General features: G+C 39.7%; 1 protein-coding gene across 2 annotated transcripts; it reads right to left on the bottom strand.

Moving 5' to 3' along the window:
* Nucleotides 1-10624: 10624 nt before the first annotated feature.
* Nucleotides 10625-17896, bottom strand: tlcd5b (TLC domain containing 5b). Of its 2 annotated transcripts, none has more exons than XM_023273632.3 (3): nucleotides 17716-17896; nucleotides 14133-14328; nucleotides 10625-11294 (listed from the first exon to the last, which is right to left on the bottom strand). In XM_023273632.3, exons 2-3 carry the CDS (start codon nucleotides 14320-14322, stop codon nucleotides 10747-10749), a joined length of 738 nt encoding a protein of 245 aa, XP_023129400.1. In that variant the 5' UTR covers nucleotides 14323-14328; nucleotides 17716-17896; the 3' UTR covers nucleotides 10625-10746. The 2 variants fall into 2 exon arrangements, with proteins under 2 accessions (XP_023129400.1, XP_054873352.1); XM_055017377.1 differs by lacking the exon at nucleotides 17716-17896 and adding an exon at nucleotides 15823-16020.
* Between the last annotated feature and the right edge of the window lie 5545 nt (nucleotides 17897-23441).

The following is a 23441-nucleotide window of genomic DNA, read 5'->3' as shown; positions in this document are numbered from 1 at the left end:
ACAGGTTCAGCCATTCGAGAAGTTGCTTGAGGTTCTGTTGGGTGTGCAACTGGTGTATCTTTTTGTTCTTCAGGTTCTTCCTCAGCAGAATGTTTGTCAGTGTCCTCTTGAGTCTTTAACAGACTCCTCCTATTTCTCCTCACTGTCCGTCCATCCTCGGTTTCCACAATGTAAGATCTAGGTCCAACTTCACTGAGCACAGTTGCTTTTCTGCCCCAGCAGTCAGGTCCTTCGAACCTCACAGTGTCCTTTTCACAAAGAGGTTCAAGATATTTTGTAGCTCTGTCATAAGCCATTTTCTGTTTGAGTTTGAGCCTCTTCTTGTTGTCCATCCAGATGTTGTTATCATGTCCTTGTTGTACTTGTGGAAGTGTAGTGCGGAGTTTACGACACATGAGTAGCTCAGCAGGTGATGCTCCACACTCCAGAGATGCAGCTCTGTAACTTAGCAAAGCAAGGTGAGGGTCAGTCTTACCATCTTTGGCTTTCTTCAGCAGTCTCTTAACGATTTGTACTCCCTTTTCAGCCTGACCATTTGCTTGTGGGTACAAAGGGCTCGATGTGATGTGCTTGAATCCATATTGCCTTGCAAATTCCTTAAACTCTTCACAGGCATATTGTGGACCGTTGTCACTCACAACACTCTGTGGGATTCCGTGTCTTGCAAAGAATCCTTTCATGTGCACAATAACAGACTGTGCAGAGGTGCTGGAGAGTTGGGCAATCTCAGGATAGTTAGAGTAATAGTCTATAACAAGAAGATAGTCTTTGCCATGCAGATGAAATAAATCTGTGCCCACCTTTTGCCAGGGTGCTGAGGGAAGGTCGGCTACCAGCATTGGCTCTTTGACTTGTTTGTAGTGATGTTTCTGGCAGATTTGGCATTTTTGAATCATTTCCTCAATGTCCTTGTTAATGCCTGGCCAGTAGATGGCTTCTCGCGCTCTTCTCTTGCATTTCTCTACTCCCAGGTGTCCTTCATGAAGACGTTGAAGCATGTCTTTGTGCATAGTTTGTGGAATAACAATCCTGTCCTTTCTCAGCAGGATGCTATTAGACATACATAACTCTGCCCGCACAGGAAAAAACTGTGGGCAGACTCCTTTTGACCAGCCATTGCTTATACACTGTGTCACTTTGTTCAGTACAGGGTCCATTGCTGTCTCTTTGACAATCTTTTGCAGCATATTGTCTGTTGCTGGCAGTGAGGCTGTGATCATGTTGATGTGAGCCTCAGCCTCCTCTGTTGTGATGCACTTAGTCTCACTGACAGGTGCTGGTGCTCGGGAAAGTGTGTCAGCTAGCACTATGTATTTTCCCGGCGTGTATATCAGATCAAAATCATAGCGCTGCAATGTCATCATCATACGCTGGATTCTGGGCGACATGTCGTTGAGATTCTTTTTTCTAATTGAAATGAGTGGTTTATGATCAGTCTCTGCTATGAACGTGGGCAGTCCATAAACATAAGTGTGAAACTTACCACACCCAAACACTAGGCCCAGTGACTCCTTCTCAATCTGAGCATAGCGTTTCTCAGTCTCTGACATTGATCTAGATGCATAGGCTACAGGTTGCCATGTTTCTTTGTTCATTTGCAGCAATACGGCACCTAGCCCGTCTTTTGATGCATCAGTGGAAACTTTGGTCGGTTTTGTTGGATCAAAGTAGGTAAGGACTGGCTCAGCTGTCACAGTTCTCTTTAGTTCTTTCCACTCCTTCTCATGTCTTGTTGTCCACTCGAAAGCTATGTTGTGATGCAGCAACTCTCTCAGGCACTTTGTCTTTGAGGAGAGGTTGGGAATGAACTTGCCCAGAAAGTTTATCATTCCCATGGCTCGCAGAACTCCTTTTTTATCAATTGGAGCTGGCATGTCCAGTATGGCTTGCACTTTGGTTTCATCTGGGACTACTCCTTCTGCTGTGAGCTTGTCTCCCAGGAACGTCATTTCTGTAACTCCAAAAAGACATTTCTCTCTCTTTAGTTTGAGTCCGTACTTTTTCACTCTTCGTAACAGTTTCTCTAGTCTCTCATCATGTTGTTGTTTTGTGTTTCCCCAGACTATTAAGTCATCAATGTAAACACGTGTTCCTTCCAGACCTTCTATGATCGACTCCATGGCTCTGTGAAAGATCTCGGGCGCTGACTTGATGCCAAATGGGAGCCTCAGAAAACAGTAACGTCCAAATGGTGTGTTAAAGGTGGTGTACCTGCTGCTTTCTGGGTCCAATTTCAGCTGCCAAAATCCGTGCGAGGCATCTAGTTTGCTGAAGAACTTTGCACCTGCCATGTCACTCAGGATCTCTTCACGCTTGGGAATTTGATAATGTTCTCTTTTTATGTTTTCATTTAGATCTTTAGGATCTAGGCAGACACGTAACTCAGGGGAATTTCTCTTTTTAACACATGTGATGGAATTAACCCAGTCTGTGGGCTCTACCACTCTCTCAATGACTCCCATCTGTGTCATTCTGTTTAGTTCCTTTTTTAATCCGGCTTTGAGAGGTGCTGGTACTCTTCTTGGGGCATGCACTACAGGTTTAGCATCATCCTTGAGCTGTATTTTGTAAGTGTAAGGCAGTGTACCATGTCCTTTAAAGACAGATGTGTATTTGTTTAATATACTTGTACTACCTTCACTTTGTGACAGTCTTTTGTTCAATTTGTCCATATTGACGTTGTCACTGTTGATTTGGTAGATTCTTTTCACCAGCCCAAGGTCCTCAGATGCCTTGTCTCCCAGGATTGACTCATGTCCACTTGGCACTATTGTGAACATTATGTTGTGTTGTTTTCCTTTTGCTGTCACAATCAGCCTGCAAACTCCCATAGTTTTTATTGGCTGGTTGTTGTACGCTTTTAATGACATAGCCTTGCCTGCGACTCTTTTTGGTTTCTCTGCAAGTGCTTTCACATCATTTTCATTGATTAGGTTTGCTTTGGCTCCGGTGTCAATTTTGAAGGTTATTATTGTCCCATTGACTATCAGAGGTGCAGTCCATTTATCTTCTTTTACTGCACATATAACATGTTCAGTGTCTCTTGTGTTTTGGGGCTGCTTGAAGTTGTCCTCTCCAGACACCATTTTGATGAAAAATGTCTCACTTAAATCATCACTATCATCTGTGTCTTCCTGCACTGTGTGTACGTTCTTTCTAGTGTGGCACATTTTCGCATAGTGATTTTGCTTTTTACACTTTGCACATGTTCTCCCAAATGCAGGGCACTGTTTCGGCTTGTGCATTTCGCCACACTTTTTGCTGCTAAACTGTGTTTGATCATTGTCTCTGCTTTTGTCTTTATGCTTAAACTTGAATCGTGACTTTCCTTTCATTGCCACTGTTTTCACAGACTCATTTTCTTCTTCACATGGCGTTGCTTTGAATGTAAGAGCGTGTTGCTTTGCTAGCTCATTAGCTTGGCACGTTTTTATTGCACTGTCCAATGTGAGGTCCGCATCTCTCAACAGCTTTTCTCTAAGTTTCTTTTCATTCGTCCCAAATACAATCTGATCCCTTATCATTGAGTTTTTGAGATCACCAAAGTTACAGGACTGAGCTTTTATTTTGAAATCGGTGAGAAAATTATCAAACGACTCACCAGGCTGTTGGAGCCTCGACCGAAACACGTATCGTTCATAAGTTTCATTTTTCTTGGCAAGACAGTGTTCATCAAATTTCTGTAGGACCTTTTCAAACTTGTCTTTGTCCTCGGGTGCTTCATATACAAACGTGTTGAAAACTTCAATAGCCTCCGCTCCGGCGATGGTTAGCAAAAGGGCTATTTTTCTTGCTTCCGCCCTACTATCCACTCCTATGGCGGCAAGGTAGAGCAGGAACTGTTGCTTGAAAGTCCGCCAGTTAGCATCCACATTACCCGTCATTTTCAGCGGAGTTGGTGGCTTTACGGCGTCCATCTTGCTTCAGTTTCTTTTTCTTTCTCGACCCGCGACCTGGTACCATGTAATGTTCTGTCTTCTGTTATTCAAGAAGTCATGCATGAACATTTGTGCTGCTAGCTTCTACGAGCAGCAAGCTATTTATTTTAACCGTCAACAACGTAGTCTCAGCTCCACAACAAAGCATTCTTGTTCGTCTATCTAACTCATAACACACTTAAGGCTATACTGCCAACTAGTGGTCACTTGATAGTACTGCTATCATTACAATCTGTGCAGAATTAATGTTATTGTGTCTACACCCACAGTTCCTGTTCCCAATCTATATGCTGCTTGGTCTGTGATCTCACCCAAACACACTTGGTTGTCATGCATTGATTTGGCTAACATTTTTTCTGTCTCTCTTTGGATGAGGAGTGTAGGGAGATTTTCTCCTTCACCTACAGAGGAACACAGCTCTTCTACACCAGAGTCCCACAGGGTTTCACCCTCTCTATAGGGATTTCCAATTAAGTGTCGAAACACATGTTGCAGAGCTGTGAGCTACCACCAGAGGTAGTTCTTATCCAGTATGTTGCTGAAGCAAAACACACAGTAAATGGTGTTTTGTTTCATTAAAAAAAAAAAAAAAAGGGGAGGTAGATGGGTCCTACTGTATGTGAGTATCCTATTGAACCCCATGGAGAAAAGACACCCTGCATACACAGGATATGCTGCAGGAGTGGCAAACATTTTGCAGAAGACTGCTTATGTGGTGATGGGACATTTACTCACAGTACTCACAACACAGTGTGATCTCATATGTTAACTCAGCAGCATTCGCAATGACATCACTCAGACAAACTAGGATGAAAACATTCTATCAGCACTACACATCACATTTCCATATGAAGGCATACACATGGCTGACCAGATGTTAGAAGAAGAACCACATGAATGTGAGGAGAAGGTGAGCGCAGGTGCCAAGGTGAGAGCAGATTTAGCAGCAGAACCATTAGCAGAGTCACAGAAAGTTTTGTAAATAGACGGGTGTTTTTTAGACACCCCACAGAAGGACTGAAGGCAGGATATGCAGTGGTGAGACAGAAAGGGAATGAGTATGAGGAAGCAAGAAGCGGTAGGATCACAGAGAAGCAGTCAGCACAAATAGCTGAACTCACTGCCATGACAGAGGCCCTAGAATGGTCAAAAGGTAAAAATGTTACTGCCTTCACAGACTCAGCATATGTAGTGGGGGAAATCCAGGTGGAACTAGCCCAGTGGATTAGAGCAGGTTTTTTTTTTTTTTACTGCGTCACAGATGTGGTGGAGAGAGTCAGAGGTTACAGGTATCTGCTGGTAGCAGTCGATGCCTTCATAGAATAGGCAGAAGTCTATCCTGCAAAACATGAGGATGGTAAGACAGTGATAAAATTTTTGGTGGGTTTCCTCGAAGAATCAGGTTAGATAATGGGTTATATTTCTAAAACAAGGATCTACAATCTGCACAGAAGATGCTGAGTTTCAAACATCCATTTGGAACAGTCTATCATCCTCGCTCTCAGGGCAAGGTTGAAAGGATGAATCAAAATCTAAAGGTAATGCTAGCTAAAATATGTAGTGAAACAGGGATGACCTGGCTAGGAGCTTTACCTATTGCTCTTATGGCAGTCAGGAATTCAGTAAACAGCGTAACTGGTTTCACATCTTATGAGCTTCTGACCGACCGCTAGTTTCCAGGACCAACTGTATCTCTAGAAATAGACAAAACATTTGCTTGTCTCAGCTATAAGCCATACTATGACCAACTAACAGCACTTGTCTCAGCTTTCTCACAACAGATTGCAGATAAGGATAAAGAACGAGCAACGCAATCAGAGGCGCACTCGGTTGAGTGGGAACTCCTCGAGGTCCTGAAAAGGAAGTGGTCTGAGCCTCGCTGGACAGGACTATTCCAGGTTACTGAGAGAACTTCTCACGCAGTGAGACTTAAGGGAAAAGGTGACACCTGGTTCCACTGGAGCATGAGTACTCCGACATAGGAACCTCAAAGAACCCTGGAACAAATAAAATAGCCTGAGAATAATTCATGGACAAACATAGACTGTGGTCAGACAAAGTGACATTTAACCAAGGAGAGAGTTATAATTGGAAAACCATAGTGATAACTATATAGAATTGCATACACGAAGTGTCGGTTCAATTGTGTGACAGAACCAGATTTTACACGATAACCAACTCTTGTACTGAATTTAAATTAGGTTGCTTAACACTATATAAACACTGGGAAGGAGATTTTCCCTGTGGACATCACATTGTAAGTTGCCCAACAGAGGGCTGTGATTCAAAGTTAAGGTTTTAACAAAATGGCTAAAGAATGTAGAATGTCGGCTTCATTTGCGCTAATTGCTGCGACTGTAATAACCATAATCATGATTTTTTGTGAATCTCCCTTGCCGGACCAGGAATCCAGCCCGCCGGATACCACAACACAAAGGACTAAAAGGAATACCTATCCACATAGAAGTGCTGATACTGTACAGGACGTCTACATGATTAAGGGCAGTTTCAGGTGTAGTCCACCTCCTGCCTCACAGGCCTGGTATGTCTCTGTAAGAAAACATGATTACAGACGGGGTGAGAGAATCTTACCCTGGGTGACTCCTTCTAGAGCTGTGTATTGGGCCACAGACAAAACTCCCCTGCAGAAAGGACCATATCAGACTAATCAGAAAGGTGAACTGACTCCTACAGGTGTATCAATTAAACTTGGAAGTAAGGACAAAGGTTATTATAGTTGCTCTATCATTACTCCCACCACTCGTATTTTTGCGATAATACATAGGAATAAACCACCCAACATGGCAACGGCAAACACCCGTCCTCGTCATAGGCGTTCGGTCCGCATTACTGGGATCTCTAATCTTCCTTCTAATTATACACACATGGTAAAGACTGACTCTGGACTAACATTGAACTACGTCAAGAATACGCACACTACTTTTCAATTTGGCCTCTGTAGAGTAATACGCTGTACAGGCCCGCCAGTTGGTTGGAATAGATACATCCTATATATGTGTGTTGACAATGGATCACACAAGTGTTCCTCGTGGAGTAAGATTTACTGGTCTACTTCTACGAGTACGTCATACGTTGCCAACCCTACAGACCAGTCTGCCAAGCAAATGCAAGCCAGCATTAGTTTGGTCAGAGGTCATTTAGATAATCATATCCCCACTAGAGGTCATAACCTATTACTCTTAACTGTCAAACCTGGCCTAGCGCATCACTACAACAAGCTGAATTTAGTGCTAGGTGTGGATCAGAGAGGGACGGATACCACGGGACGGCTATCCATTGTTTTTATCGATCCCATTACTAGTAACACCTCCTCTCATGTTCCAACATCTACCCCCTCTCCGCGGGGAGACAAAGCTGTCATTGCATTTGATTATACCTCTTTGACTAAGACGCAGTTGCTAACGATGGAAACTGGTTATACGGATACAAATTTGTGGCTTGATCTGATATCTTCTCTCGATATGACTGATTGTGTAATGTGCAGCACAGCTAGACCTACTTTGAGGACGGTTCCCTCTCCACTTACAACCACTGATTTCTGGTGTATGCTTGACATCCATACTAATGAGAATCCTGTAGGCAATTGTACCTTGCTAGAGCAATATTTCCCCATGACCAGAAAAGCGGCATTACCTCCTGTATTCACACCCATTAGTGGCAATCACACCTGCATCACTAGATCTGGCACTGGTCCTGATGTAGGACAAATTCCGTCCTCCTGGTGTAATTCCACTGTAGATGTTAGTACTTACGCTAACTGTTCCTCATTCCTAGTGGCCAGAAGTGACTGTTGGTGGTACTGTGATGGCCAGATCCTTAGAGGAACACTCCCCATTAGTTGGACTGGGACATGCACCATCGTTAACCTAGTAATGCCTGTTAAACACTTCTCACTCACTGCTCCCATAGTTGCAGAGCTGCATGCAACATCTCACTCCCTCGCGAGCAGAAGAAAAAGGTCAGCAACTCTCTTTAATCCAGACACCTTTAATTTGGAACATAACAGCCCGGTGTACATTGATGCTATTGGAATTCCCAGAGGTGTACCTAATGAATACAAATTGGCAAACCAAGTTGCAGCAGTATGGGAATCAATCTTTCTTTGGATTACCCCCAATAAGAATGTGGACAGAATTAATTACATTCATTATAATGTTCAGAGGCTTACCAACCTCACCAGAGATGCCATTCAGGGTGTAGCTGAACAATTGCACGCCACCTCCCTAATGACATACCAGACTAGAATGGCTGTTGATTTCTTACTAGCAGAACAGGGCGGGGTTTGTGCTATGTTTGGCGATCAATGCTGTACTTTCATCCCAAATAACACCGCCCCTGATGGTTCTGTGTCCAAAGCACTGGCTGGTCTTAGATCATTGTCCAATGAGCTTAAGGAACATTCTGGAATAAAAGATCCTTTCCAAGGTTGGCTGGATGCTTGGTTTGGTAAGTGGGGTGGACTGGTGCAAAGTTTTCTTATGAGTGCTTTGATTGCTATTGCCTTGCTTGTTGTTATTGGCTGTTGCTGTATACCATGTGCTAGATCTCTCTGTACCAGGATGATCCATACTGCCTTGGGGCCCCAACACCCACAAGGGGAACCGCAGATGCAGATGCTTCTCCTGCTGAGCAGACAGGATTCCAATGACACCTGGATGGATGAAGATGACACCGATGCGCGTGCAACGGTGGCTTCTGCTGTTTAGTGTTGGCCTGAGAACAGCAACAGGACGCACCACGGACGAGACAGAGAAGCTGCATACAACGAGGAAGACGCGCCCAAACAACGTAACCTAGATGGTTGCACAACACTGTTAGAGTATAAAAAGCTGGGTCAGGGTGAGGTAGGAGTCTTTTCTGCGTGAGCTGACTGAACACTCTGTTGTTGTCAGGGAACGGCATTAAGACCAAGAGCTCTGTATCGCACATTCAACTTTGGTGTAATTAATGTTTGAATTATGCCTCATCGTTTGGGTTAAGTAAGAAACGCTTGCTGTCCCTGTCACCTGGTGTGGGTTTTACCTTCCCATTACCTAAGGGGGAGGACGTTTCCCTTGCCATGTCATGGGGTCAGCTAGGGGCCCGGCAAGGATGATCACTAAGTCCTCAGGATGGGCTAGTCCCTGGGGTACTTTGGCAGTGGCGTCTGGCTGCTTTTGCGGCTGGGGCATCTGTCAACACGTGATCCTCATTGTCTGGGTATAAGGTATCAATGGTTCTGATGTGAGGCTTTCCGATGTAACCCCATATTACTCTAATACATTATTATCATGATTGTTGTTGTTTTAGTGTGTGGTCCTTTCAGGACCAAAGGGGGGAATGTAGTGGTACAATCTCAATAATCATTATGTGTGATCTTAATAAGTATCATAATCATTATGTGTGATCCTAATAAGTATCATCAATGTCAATGATCTACAATATTTAACCATTAAAATAATTTACAATATTTAACCATTAATCAGTTATTTAGTTATTAATATAGAAGGTAGCTTCTGAGCATTAAGCACACGAACTCCTGTGTATAAAGATGTACAGGTCACTGTGACCTGTGCCAGCTTGGTATGTTGTTTTTATCACCTCAGCAGGTGCAACTCATTACGGTGCCTGGCGCTGCCAGCTCCAGTATACACATGTTGCTACTTTTTGTCATTAAAATGGGATGATGATGAGATTGTGACCAAGAGATGCCCTGATGAAGATCTGATGCACTCTGATGATGCGCTCCTGGGTCACCGTGACCTGGGTCAGTGTAACCCAATGTACCTAAGAAAAGATGATGCACTGTAAAAGATGAATAAAAAAAGGTTGATGAGGATGGGCTTGGAGCCAGAGAAGGGAGGGCTACCTGCACCTGGCGAAACTGCCCATCCCTCATTATTTTTTGGAAAGTACCGAGAAGCCCAGACACTATTAGAATCGAAACCTATGTTATAATGGTAGGAGGCCTGTCACAAAAAGAAGGATGGGCCTGGGGCGTGGAAAGCCCCAGAGCCAAATAGTATAAAAGCCAGTGCATCAGGTAGGGTCTTCAGACATACCCCGGGGTATCTCTCAGTGTGTTTGACCTGTACGTGGAGGAATAAAACACATCTTCTTTGAATCTGAAGATTGACTCTTAGACTTTTTTCTGCCTGTATTGGAGAGACTTAGGCAGTTATTATTTTTGGACTTGTAAACTTTTAGCAATCAGAACTTAGAGCCAGAACTGGAGAAGCCTCAAGTTGTGAAGACATTTTTCCACAACAACACAGTAACATTTTTTCTGCTGTGCAAAGGAACAACCTGTCTTGCATACCGCAAAATATAATCACATGTACACGGACATCCTGGTGTGTTTGACATATCATGTTTGACCTACTATGTATTGGGATTTCTGGCAGCTACACAGTTATGGTACTATGGATATTTGAAATCACCCTTGGAGTATTTTGAAGCCTATATTGTAAGAAATCCAAACAACTATCCACGATTTCTAATTCTAAAGATAAAAAAAGAAACTTTGCTTTCAGAAGAAGGATTACAATCCAAAGAAGAAAGCATTTGACAGCAAAAACATGTAAATGTATATCGAGAGCTAATGCAATTTACTCTCATGGCCAGAAGGGGGAGACAGAATTTCTGTACTACACCTTAATCTGGATAATAATGACAGACACTGAAAATATGTAATAATGATTTATTATTTTTTGTCAGATGCTGCTGTACAAAGCACCTTCAAGCAGTAGAAGCCTGAGTTTACACAGACACAGCAGATAAGCTCCCTGTAAGGTTGCAATGACCTCCTTCAGTCGCTTTTGTCCAAGTGTCCGTCCACTTTCTGAGTGTTGTTTTCTTTGAGCTTGTGGTTCTCCATCCACTTTTTATACTTGGCCCTACTTTTCTTGTAGCCAAATCTGGCTATGTCCACCATGAACACCCAGGCTAGTCCGTACATGGCCACGCCGCCGAGCTTCATAATCAGTGAGGTCCTGGGGGAGGTGAGCTCGCAGTAAAACATCACTGTGCCGACACCTACTCGCACAGTGGCGAACAGTACAATGAAAAGCAGGTCCACGGCGTCGCCCAGCAGGCTGTCGTAGAGGCCGAGCTGCCGGAGGAACCAGCGGGTCTGCAGCAGGGGATTGGTGAGCTCGCTGCCGAAGATCACCCCGCAGGTTTCACAGCCTGATTCTCCCATGAACAGCGCCAGCAGGATGCCGGCGATGCTGGCAGCGTGGTGCGCCATCATAACGGGGCCCTCAGTCCGGTAGCAAACACACCACCCGATATCAAAGAAGAAGTAGCCGAGGCAGACGGCCAGGGCGAAGGTCTGCATCTCAGTGTTCTCTGTACCTAAGGAACAGATAAGAACACGGTCACACAAGCAAAAACACTGAGTTCTTAATGATTTGTAGCTAATTAAATAACTCATCTTGCTCATTTAACATCAGTATTTGTTAATAGTTTGGCCACTTTGAACAACAGAGCAAAATGGAAACACCACATGGACTTATGGTTTCACATAACAAGTCTGAAAAGTCTTAAAACCTGCATTCTTTCTAACAGCCAGCATGGGGCGACTTTACTGGTTGCAAAAAGAAGTCAAATTGTATAGAAGTCTATGAGTCTATGACCCTTCTTCTGATGTGATTTATTACCTCAGTAGACATTTTTTGAATGAATTCATGGCCTAAATCATTAGTTTGAAATCTCTTTTAATACAGCATGATGTTCATTTTGTAACAGATGCTCCAGTATAGAGGAAAATAGACAATAAAGCAGGGTATGTTTGGGGGTGGGGCTACCTTTTGATTGACAGTGGCTACCATATGACATTGTAAAGTGTCCATGAGTCACATCAGCTTGCTCACTATGCCTGGTTTCCAGAGACGAAAAGGCGCATGGCCTAATTCCACACTCATGGTTTCAAAATGGTAGCACACAAACTTCAAGGTGACGTCACATTTGTGAAGGAAAAATTACTCTCTTTCCCCTTATTGAGGTATTTCTTCGAAACTGTTAGCTGAAGACATCCCAGAATATCATGCAGGTTGCATCTGTCAACTATAGTCACCTTAAATGAAGTTGTAGAACCTATAGATCACCTCAAATTATCCTACAGGTTGTCACCTGTTCCTATTTGCTTCTCCCTAACGAAGGCTGGGAGCACATTCAGGCCCTCTCTATATCTAATATGACCCTGAGAAAGGCAGATGCTAGAAAAGAAGATACATGAGAGAGACAACTGCTGTAGAAAAAACATGACTTGATTAAGATTAGATATTGTTTAGTCTGACGTTATGGAGTTGTCTCCATATAGGGCTGTAATCTAAATATGGCATTCCTCCCAACTCAGTATATACCCAAGGTCGAAGAGAATCCTCAGAATTGATGCTGCCAGTGCTCACATCACTGTGTTGCTCCTATCACTCCTCCTGATATCAGTAAACCTTATTCTCAATATAAGCCATCTGAGTCTCTAAAGTGTCTCTGAGTCTGCCTCCTCATTCGTCTCTCAACATTGCAGAATTCCCTAACAACATTCACGAGAGCAGTCTTTTCTACAGTTCTACAATTTCATTTAGAAGACACTTTTATCTAAAGCAATGTACATCTGAGAGTAGATACAACATAAGGTAGGTGGGTGGGGCAGCACTTAGGACCTTGCCTAAGGGTCTTCACTGGACAACTGTGCCCTGACCGGAATTTAAACCACCAATCTGCTGTGCAAAAGCCAGAGGTGTTAGTCACTGAGCTATCCAGTTTTTATGCACAATCTGATTATAGCCGATCTGAAACATCTGGTGCTAGAAAAATAAAGCCAACACAGGAATACCAAAAACTGCGGACATTTGACCTAATCAAATCTCTAATGGGAAATATCAGCACCTAAATTTTTCCAAGGTAGAATTCACGTTCAAGATATTTACAACCTCATTATGACTAACTCTTAGTTGAAGTTTTCTTGACCATGACAGTTTAGGTATCTTGAATTGATAAGAGTTTAAGATATTTTGATCTAGAATTACATCAAATTTGAATTAAGTCCGAACCTGGAATTGCAACTAATCATAACTGAGCTGCAGATTTCCACAATTCACATGTACCTGTATATATCTGACATGAGAAATCCAATGCATGTGGATGATAATACTGACATGATTTGTCCTGGTAGAATGACAGATGTGAAGATCTGAAATATTCTTTTTGAGCAAACTTCCAGTCCAGCTAAAGCATTCTGCCGTGTACACTGCCAAGATGACGACAGTTGGAGTCCCCACACTGAACTTCAAAACCTCTCATTAAGAAATCTACAGGTAATGTTACATAGAGTTTGACCGTCTGTGATTACAACCTTATAAAGGGGGTTATTCTATAATAAGGTGAAAACTTCTATCAGGTTCATGGCATCTTGTAGTCCTAAAATTCAATTTCAAATGTTTTTTTTCAGCTGTGAGGCTTTAAATTTTGTAGATTCCTTCACCAATTGCTCTTTTTTCACTGGATTAGACTGAAGTTTCTACTGAACATTCAACGTTTTTTTTTTTTTTTTAACTCAGTGGCAAAGTTGTTTAAATCAATCCAATTGGACTTTAAGAAGGTTCCTTGAAGACGTTTCACCTCTCATCCAAGAGGCATCTTCAGTTCTGGTGGTGGTTGATGTTGCATCAGCTTATAACCTGAGGTGTGGTCAGTGCTGTTCGTATTCCGAAGACCATTGCCAAGACCCGTCTGGCTCCTCAACGATGGTCGTTGGGAGCCAGGGAGTGACAATGGGGGTCGTTGAAGTGCGAGTTTCACCGACATCTTCAAGGAACCTTCTTAAAGTCCAGTTGGACTGATTTAAACAACTTTGGATAACCATGACCTGGATGAATGAGAAACTACACAGACAACTCAGTGGCAGAAAATAAATAGTGTATTTGTTTCTCTCAGCTTGATTTATTCGTTCATTCATTACATTAGAATGAATTAGAGCTCATTAAATAAGTAGATGGTTAAATTAATTCATTGGTGTTCTCAGCTTTATTACTGACCAAATCACTTTGCCCTTACACTTCTCATTCAGTCTAATTGCTGATTATTTATGTGGATTCATCTTTGACATTTCCTGTGTTACTGATCTTGTTCAACCCTCAGGCAGGAGAGCAGCCCTCTAAAATTAGCACGGGTCTTTATCTTCCCACCAACCTGCATGAGTGAGGGGCCAGGGTCCGTCCACGAAGACCACATACGCCGTCAGCAGCACTATGAGGACGCCGTGGGACAACGTGACCAGACGGCAGTTCCACTCAGGCGTCCGCTTGCTGAAGGTGCAACAGAGCAACAGGTAGAGACACAACCAGCCAATCAGGCTGCAGGTCACCTCAAGCACTGGCATCGTTGTCTGTGTGGGAGGAAGGAGGTGATTTTACCACCACAGACTGAGCTTGGTTCCCACTTTACATTGGAGTGGTTTCATTTTATTCATAGTCAGTTGTCATATAACATGTATCAGCATTATCACATTTGAAATTTAAGTGTCACACTCTTCATTTACTGCATTCTGGTGAATTTCATGCACCATTTTGTGCCTCTTTTGCACCAAATATTTTGAAAACCCTTTATTTATGTAAAGAAAAACGCAAAATTCAGGCACTGGATGACAATGCTAAATAAAATGATATAAAATGGAGTGAGGCTTCCAGTCACTCTATTTTAATAATAATTAACTTACTATTATAGACACATACAAGCATGATTTATTGGTCTGTCTTATTTTTTGTTTGGCTTTTTCACATGACATTACAATTATGAAAAGATGCAGCTGAGCAGCTTTTGAAAGTGAATTCTTTAATCACCAAGTGTATAATTTGACCTTTTGCAGTACTGGGTTAAACTTACCCAGTACTAGTGGTTTATTCCAATGCAATGAAATGTTCTGTTTTTTATATTGCAGTTGGGTTTATTGCATGAACTAAAACATGCGTATTTGACACAGTGTTTGTTCCAAAACTAGTTTTACCCTAAAATTGTCACACATTTATTGTATGAAAGAATGTTCATATCACATTTAACACTGTGTGTTATGAACAGATGTAATGCTTTGTAAAGAACTATAATTCCACTTGATTGTACTTAAAAGTGGAGGCTGATTAATGACAATATAGTAAATAAGGATCCACTGATATGTTTTTCAGGGTTGATAATGATAATTAGTAATCAAGGAGACTGAAAACAGATTTTTGGAACATACGACAAAAATTTAAATGTAGACTGATGCAAACTTTGACACAAAACATCCTTGAAATGACTTTGTTTACTTGCATTTAATATACGTTTAAATAAAAGAAACTTTTCACCATTTGTTCCCAGTATTTATAGACTATTACTGATAATGTGACTACTGGCATGACTACATTTGGAGAGATGTGGCTGTATTAGAACCAAAGTTACACATTTTTAAATAAAATAGTTTTTTTTTTTATCAGAAATTGGCTAAAGAAAGATTAGATACTAATAATGAGAAAAATGCTGAGTATTGGATCTGATAATTGAACAGGTCGATAATCGGACAACCCCTATTAGCAAAATACACGTGAAAATGTAAAATATGTAATTTTATGCAGTTAAAAGAACTTAAAATGTTTTTATACATGCAAACAATTTCTTTGCAGTGTTATAAACAATATTAATTGCTAAAAAAAATCATCTGTTACCTAATTAGTAACAAACTTAAAAGTTTTGAACAGGTTCTACTATATTTTAACTTGGATAAAAATGACACTAGACCAACAAACTTTGGATGCTTTGTAATGTCAGACTAGTATTATTGGCCCAGAAGTGTGTCATTAATACAAAGCTAAGCGTCCTGCATAGAGGCTCTGGGTTTGCGTCTCACCTTGACTCCTCCTCCTGTCAGTCGTCCTCGCACTCAGGATACATGAGAAGCTGCTCCATCAGTCGCAGGATGCCACCATCACCGTTTATGTGCCATAAAGACGCCACAACGCGCAGACAGCTCAGCAGATTTCCAACACGCTCACTGTGCCAACATGACAGAAATGCCATGTGGCGTCCACAGCGGACGGTTAGTGGATCCTGAATCCTCCCCCTGCGTCTCAGACCTGATCCTCTTAAAGGATTACCGTCTCAACTTCTCTGCAGATACCTGCTTTTAGACAGCACCAGTGATATGAGGCTGCAGACCTGCAGCTGCAACACAAAACTGAAGTTGTGCCTTTTCTTTTGGGGAGGTAACAAACTAAATTGAGCAATGACGCTTATTCAAATACTTTCTATTCACTTTAACAGCTTTTATGTCATTCAGCAAGATTTCTGCACACGTTCAAACATTTCTGCACATTCACAATATGTCACACAAATCTGTGTTTTGGGATATATTCTAGGAATCATGCATCTCAACTATGTTACTGAAGCTGATAGAAAACAAGAATACAAGTCATCTTGGCCATGACATTATTTAAAATCATCATTAGGGAATAATTACGATTTGGTGGTCGTAGGAGTTCATAGTTCACATTTTGGAAGTAAAAAAAAGCCTCAACCATGTCGGAGGCGTTGCTGTCTACGAATAATGTCAAACAGTGTTTCAAACTAAAAATCTGAGAGGAAATATGCACATTTTCTAAATGCTTGAGATCTGCAATAAGGAGGTTTGGCTTTTTCACATGACATTACAATTAAGAAAAGATGCAGCTGAGCAGCTTTTGAAAGTGAATTCTTTAATCACCAAATGTATAATTTGACCTTTTGCAGTACTGGGTTAAACTTACCCAGTACTAGTGGTTTATTCCAATGCAATGAAATGTTCTGTTTTTTATATTGCAGTTGGGTTTATTGCATGAACTAAAACATGCGTATTTGACACAGTGTTTGTTCCAAAACTAGTTTTACCCTAAAATTGTCACACATTTATTGTATGAAAGAATGTTCATATCACATTTAACACTGTGTGTTATGAACAGATGTAATGCTTTGTAAAGAACTATAATTCCACTTGATTGTACTTAAAAGTGGAGGCTGATTAATGAATATATAGTAAATAAGGATCCACTGATATGTTTTTCAGGGTTGATAATGATTATTAGTAATCAAGGAGACTGAAAACAGATTTTTGGAACATACGACAAAAATTTAAATGTAGACTGATGCAAACTTTGACACAAAACATCCTTGAAATGACTTTGTTTACTTGCATTTAATATACGTTTAAATAAAAGAAACTTTTCACCATTTGTTCCCAGTATTTATAGACTATTACTGATAATGTGACTACTGGCGTGACTACATTTGGAGAGATGTGGCTGTATTAGAACCAAAGTTACACATTTTTAAATAAAATAGTTTTTTTTTTATCAGAAATTGGCTAAAGAAAGATTAGATACTAATAATGAGAAAAATGCTGAGTATTGGATCTGATAATTGAACAGGTCGATAATCGGACAACCCCTATTAGTAAAATACACATGTGACAATGTAAAATATGTAATTTTATGCAGTTAAAAGAACTTAAAATGTTTTTATACATGCAAACAATTTCTTTGCAGTGTTATAAACAATATTAATTGCTAAAAAAAATCAACTGTTACCTAATTAGTAACAAACTTAAAAGTTTTGAACAGGTTCTACTATATTTTAACTTGGATAAAAATGACACTAGACCAACAAACTTTGGATGCTTTGTAATGTCAGACTAGTATTATTGGCCCAGAAGTGTGTCATTAATACAAAGCTAAGCGTCCTGCATAGAGGCTCTGGGTTTGCGTCTCACCTTGACTCCTCCTCCTGTCAGTCGTCCTCGCACTCAGGATACATGAGAAGCTGCTCCATCAGTCGCAAGATGCCACCATCAGCGTTTATGTGCCATAAAGACGCCACAACGCGCAGACAGCTCAGCAGATTTCCAACACGCTCACTGTGCCAACATGACAGAAATGCCATGTGGCGTCCACAGCGGACGGTTAGTGGATCCTGAATCCTCCCCCTGCGTCTCAGACCTGATCCTCTTAAAGGATTACCGTCTCAACTTCTCTGCAGATACCTGCTTTTAGACAGCACCAGTGATATGAGGCTGCAGACCTGCAGCTGCAACACAAAACTGAAGTTTGTTCATGCAACATCTAGCCCTGATGTCTGTGTACAGGCTACATACTGATTCTAGAATCCATCTTTTGCACTGTAAGGCTTATAACTTCTTTATATCCTCTTAGGATTTAGCAAAAATAAATCTTTTTATTGTAGACATGCTGTTCTTTAGGATCTACTTCTTTAGATGCAGATTTTTCTCATCTAGTTTCACTGCTGGGTTAAAAATTTAACAAATTTATGGTTATTGTACATCCAAATAAGCAAACCAAGGCTGAATGCATTGTGCTTTTGAGTCTGACCATCTTTTTAAACATCCGGCATTCATTTCTTCAATCAGGAACATGTAATCACTCAGACTGATTAGATATTTGGTGGGTTTTTTGTGATCTTTAGCATCTCTTTCTGGTCAGTTTCCATCATATTGTGGACTTTTTAAACTTGTTACGATTGCTTCTCTTCTCTGTTGGTTCTGTCGAAGTCAGTGTTCGCTCACAAAACACATTTCAGGTGAATTCATGCACTAATTCTGATCAAATTTCACACTAAAGTCTCACAGGATAAAATAAAGAAGTGATTCTGTTATTGCATCTAAAAGGTGAACGATCAAAGTCTGGACAGAGATGAAGCCACAAAACAGTAATTCTAGTGTTTCACATAAAGTGGTAATATACAGTTAAGGAGGAAAGTTTTTAACTGTATTTAACTTTGATGTTTAATGTTTCTGTGTCACAGAAGTTGTTCTACAGCTCCATTATGATAAACAGAAGTACAGATTCTGGCTAATGACTAATGCATGCTTTTATAATTAACTGGCTTCACTGCTGTACGGTTCATTTTCACACTTGCAAGATTAACTTTTTTGCAATCGCCATTTCAAACTAAAAAGACATTTTTAAAATACATGTTTGCAAAATATAAAGTGGTTCTTGATTTAAAAAAAAAAAAAAAACAGATATGGGTGGATAAGGTTCACAACAGTTCCCAGAAAATAATGAAAATGCTTTTCCAATAAATTTGCAGCATGATCAGAAAGTGTGTTAAATTACTGATTGTAGAAGATATTTATAGTTTTAAACAAATACTAAAAAATGTCTGTTTAGTTTGACCTTTATGGTGTGCCTCATAACTTCTATAATTTTGTTGTGTATCTTAATGTTTTTATCCCTTAATTTATTTTTTTAAAATTAATATTTCATTCTCATCGTTATCTGCTTGTTTTGTGTAGTCTTTTAGAATTTTATTTTTAAAAAATTTGCCTTGTTTGATTTTGACTGTTCTGCAACCATTTGCTACCATTTGTTTGGTGGTATTATTCAATAAATAAATTATCCTAAAGTAGTTTTATTAAATCTTTTTCTTCAGTTACTTCAGTTGTTTGAAATATAATTTTTGTCTTTTAATTGACTGAGTAGAAATAGTCCTCTTCTTATGGAGGTTGAGCTTTCTAGTCATTAAACTGACAGTGAAGCAGAACAAGGATAGTTTGCAGTTTTTCTCAGTCGCTTTGGTACATTTCTCAGATCAGAATTAAAATCCTCAAAACTACTTGTTCAATCTTCACATCATTGTGTCACTTGTGCACATCAAAAAAGCAGTTTCTCATTTCTTTGAACAAGTTGCAAATGCTTTGGTTCATCCATGCAAATGATTATGTTCAATTCTCTGCTGTTTCCTACATTATCAACTGCTTATGTCACATTGATCTAAATGTATTATAATGGGTCTCTGTTGAACAGTCTCACCCTCCACAACATTTAGGCATTAGTTCATCACATAAGTTTAAATGCAAAATGGTTGAACAAGTTGTCAGAATATGTCAAGGATGTTTCTATACATTTCCATTAGACTTTTTTCTAAATCTGTCCTGAATTGGTAAATTGCTCCTAGGTGAATGTTGACTTTCTCTAATGAAGGGAAATGTGTGAAGGGTTAAACTTTTCTGAAATCGCTCAAAGACACAAGAGAAGATATTTGTGATGTGGATGAGAATTTGTGTCCCAACAGACAGGAACATCAGGAGGAGTAGGAAGACTGAACTGGAATTCCTACAGCACTGCATGTACAGTTTTCCCTCAGGAGATTGTCTATGTTCACATTTCTACTTTGTTTTTTTTTGTTTTTTTCTTTGTGCTAAGCAGCTGTTTTCCTTTCTGTATCGTAATGACGAGGTCTGTCAATAAATTACAGTACAAACAGGAAAAACGTAAACGTGAATCTTGTCCAGTCTCTTGCAATCAATCTCCTAAGGTGGAACTTACAATTTACAATAATTGTAAATTTAGCCATAGTTTCCATCAGAACATCCCTCCAGATACACTGTTATGATGACAACATGACTCAGTAATCTGACTGTTTTATCCACACACAATGTACAAGGACTTGTCATTCTGATGCCACTGACATGTTCACTGACACACATATTTACTTTTGAGAGATGAACTAAGGATTTTGAGCAGGAGACTGGCTTTTGCAGGTAATCCATGGTGTTTTGCTATTTGTACGAATTGTTTTGAGAAATGCACTTCCTGTTTTGCAAATGTCGACGATGATTCGAGAAATGCACCAAAGTGACAGAGAATAACTGTAATGTGTGACACCTCAGGATCAGCAGCCAAATTCAGTGATGGAATGATCAGATTGTTCTCCAGTTTAGTCTGCAAGCTGTTATGAACCAAACTCGTAATGTTGAATGTCACTATTATGTTCTCATACAAAATGATACATTTCCAAAAGACATTAAGATTTACTGACATAATTATCACAATAATTATAATTTGAACATTAAATTGCAGTCAAACTGTCAAAACTCTGCAGGAGAGACAAGTTTGTCCTCTGCAGACACTGAATCAAACATCAGAAGCCTTTACTGTCATTAAAAGCTCTGCATACAACCAAAATAGTGCTTCTCCTCCTGGTGCACAGAAATGAAAACACAAAACACAAAACATTGTGTAATGAGCAAGAAGATAAATGTAGAAAAATTATATACAGCATATTCATGCATGTAAAGTATAAACACTCGATATTAAAGCAGCGAATAGGCTCTTTAACATTAGATTCATGCAAAGTCCCACCGGTCCAACTGTAAAATTACACCAGAGTGTAAACTATAATCAGCAGCAGCATTAAAAATGATTCTGATCAGTAGTAAACATAATATTGAGATGCACGGTATCTTTTCATTTGAGGTTTTCTGGTGTGACTCAGCAGCGTTTCATTCACGTCTGCAGGTTATTAACCTGCGAGGCGAAGGTCAGGGACTCACCTGACAACTTGCAGCATTAACCCACTTCCAGATCAGGTCTAATCCAACACCAGAGCAGATTATTGGTCCGACATGGAGAGCTGAAGCTAACAGATATGTTCATTATTCCATGGTGTTACTGCTTTCTGTGAATCAGGTTGAATGAGCATAAATGTGTAAAAGATGAATGAACAACAGCAACATGTGCAGCTTATAGGTGTTGAAATGGAAACTGTAGAGATACTGTAAAATGATATGTTACTGGTCCCAGGAGGTCATAGGATCCTAAAAATTCTTCTTCGTCTTTTTAAATTTTTTTTTTTTTTTTTTTTTAGGAAAGTTGAACTCCAGACAAAGGAAATGCATAATTTTGAATATTTTTAAAAACATTTTTTCTTTTATTCACAGTGTTTTTTTTGTATGTCTTGTTGCCTTCAGGTTTCTCCTCCTTTCTTTTTGGTCTTTGTCACCTGTTTTTACTTTTTTGTGGTTATTTCTGCTCTTTGTTGTATCTTGTAGTAATCATTTGTCTTTCTTTTTTGACCATTTTGCATCTTTTCTGAAGTCATTTCTGTCTTTTTGTGGTCTGTTTACATCTTACTGTGGTTATCTTTTTTAATCCTTTTTATAGTTGTTCTGCATTTTGTAGTGTTTCTTGTGTGTTTCTTGTTGGCCATTTGCATCTCTTTTGAACCGTTTCTTTTAGTTGTTGTTTTGCATCATGTTGTGGTCTTTTTCATTTTGTTGTGGTTGTTTTGTGTCTCTTTCTGGTAATTTTTCCTCTTTTTGTGTTTATTTTTCATGTTTTTATGATTGATTTGTCACTTTGTGGTCATTTTGTATCTCTTTTCAGTCAGTTATTCCTCTTTGTGGTATGTTCGGATCTCTTTCTAGTTATCTATGGTCTTTTTCATCTTGTTATTGTTTTGTGTATCTTTGTGATCATTTTGCATCTCTTTCTGATAATTTCTCACTTTTTGTGGTCTTTTTCATCTTGGTGTGGTTGTTTTGTGTCTTTTTGTGATCATTTAGCAACTCTTTCTGACAGCCTGGCAGAAATTTCTTGAAGTATAGTATAAATGCTCACCTGGACTAATTCGATTTATTTATTTTTTTGTGGTCTTAAGAGTCTCTTTCTGGTCATTTTCTACCTTTTTCTGGTCTTTTTTATTTTCTTGTGCTCATGTTGCTTCTCTTTTCAATCTATTCTGTCTCTTTGTGATATGTTTACATCTTGTATTGGTCATTTTCTATCTTTTTGTGGTTGTTTTGCATTTCATTGTTGTCATTTTGTCTTGCATTGTTTGCTTTTCTTTGAGATAACTGATAATTGATTGACTTTCCAACAATAAACAGCCAGATTCAGACTCTATAATGTTTAGGACTTCCGAGATTTGATTGAAGCACAATGTCTGATAACCAGTCATCACGTTACTATTCCTGTTCAGCAGGTGGTGCCTTGTGAATTTATTGTGACTTGTAGCCTATTTACTGGGAAATGATTCTCATTTTGCTTAAAAATACCTTTATTTATAATCAGACCTGTCACAACTCTTACACAGTTGTAGCTGAAGTTTAATGTTGCTCAGAAAAACAGATACTGAATTGTTTTATATTCACTTTACTATATACACTTATATAATTATATACAGCCCATTTTAACCAGCTTTCTCTCCTCCGCTTCTGTTTTCTGCATGTTACTGTTTTCAAAATTAGCCGTATTAAATCCTATATAATCGTGATATTTGATTAAAAAAAAAAAAACACTTTATTCTGCATGTCTCATTCAAAAACTGCAAATGTAGTGTTTACTCTAAATAGATTCTGTAAAAAACACAAAAAAACTGTTGCTCTCCTCTGCACAACAGTAAAGTCATTAGTGATTCAACTGCAACCAATGGTCATGTGACAAAAAAACAGGTTGAGCTGCAGGCTGTGTTTACGCAAACTAATTAAAATGTCAAAAAGGTATTGAAATATGGTATGGTACACCTTTGGGCAAATTTGTTGTTGAATGTGCCTCTCTTTTGTTTCTCTTTTGCAATGTTGAATACAGACTCTTTTTTGTATTTTTTTTTTTAAAAATTCAGATTTGATGCCCAAATTTTTCCATGCAGTTGCAGCATTATTTTTATTCAGTTTTAATTTTTTCTGTCATTATGATT

Source organism: Amphiprion ocellaris, chromosome 14 (genome assembly GCF_022539595.1).
Source record: "Amphiprion ocellaris isolate individual 3 ecotype Okinawa chromosome 14, ASM2253959v1, whole genome shotgun sequence".
In the NCBI taxonomy this organism is placed as follows: domain Eukaryota; kingdom Metazoa; phylum Chordata; class Actinopteri; family Pomacentridae; genus Amphiprion; species Amphiprion ocellaris.
This window is presented reverse-complemented; position numbering and strand designations above follow the sequence as displayed.

Bases quoted from the DNA above. Each gene is read 5' to 3' on its own strand.
- tlcd5b (XM_023273632.3), bottom strand. From the start codon at position 14,322: ATGCCAGTGCTTGAGGTGACCTGCAGCCTGATTGGCTGGTTGTGTCTC. The intron at 11,295-14,132 runs GTTGGTGGGAAG...TCTGTTCCTTAG, and splicing joins CTGGCCCCTCACTCATGCAG to GTACAGAGAACACTGAGATG.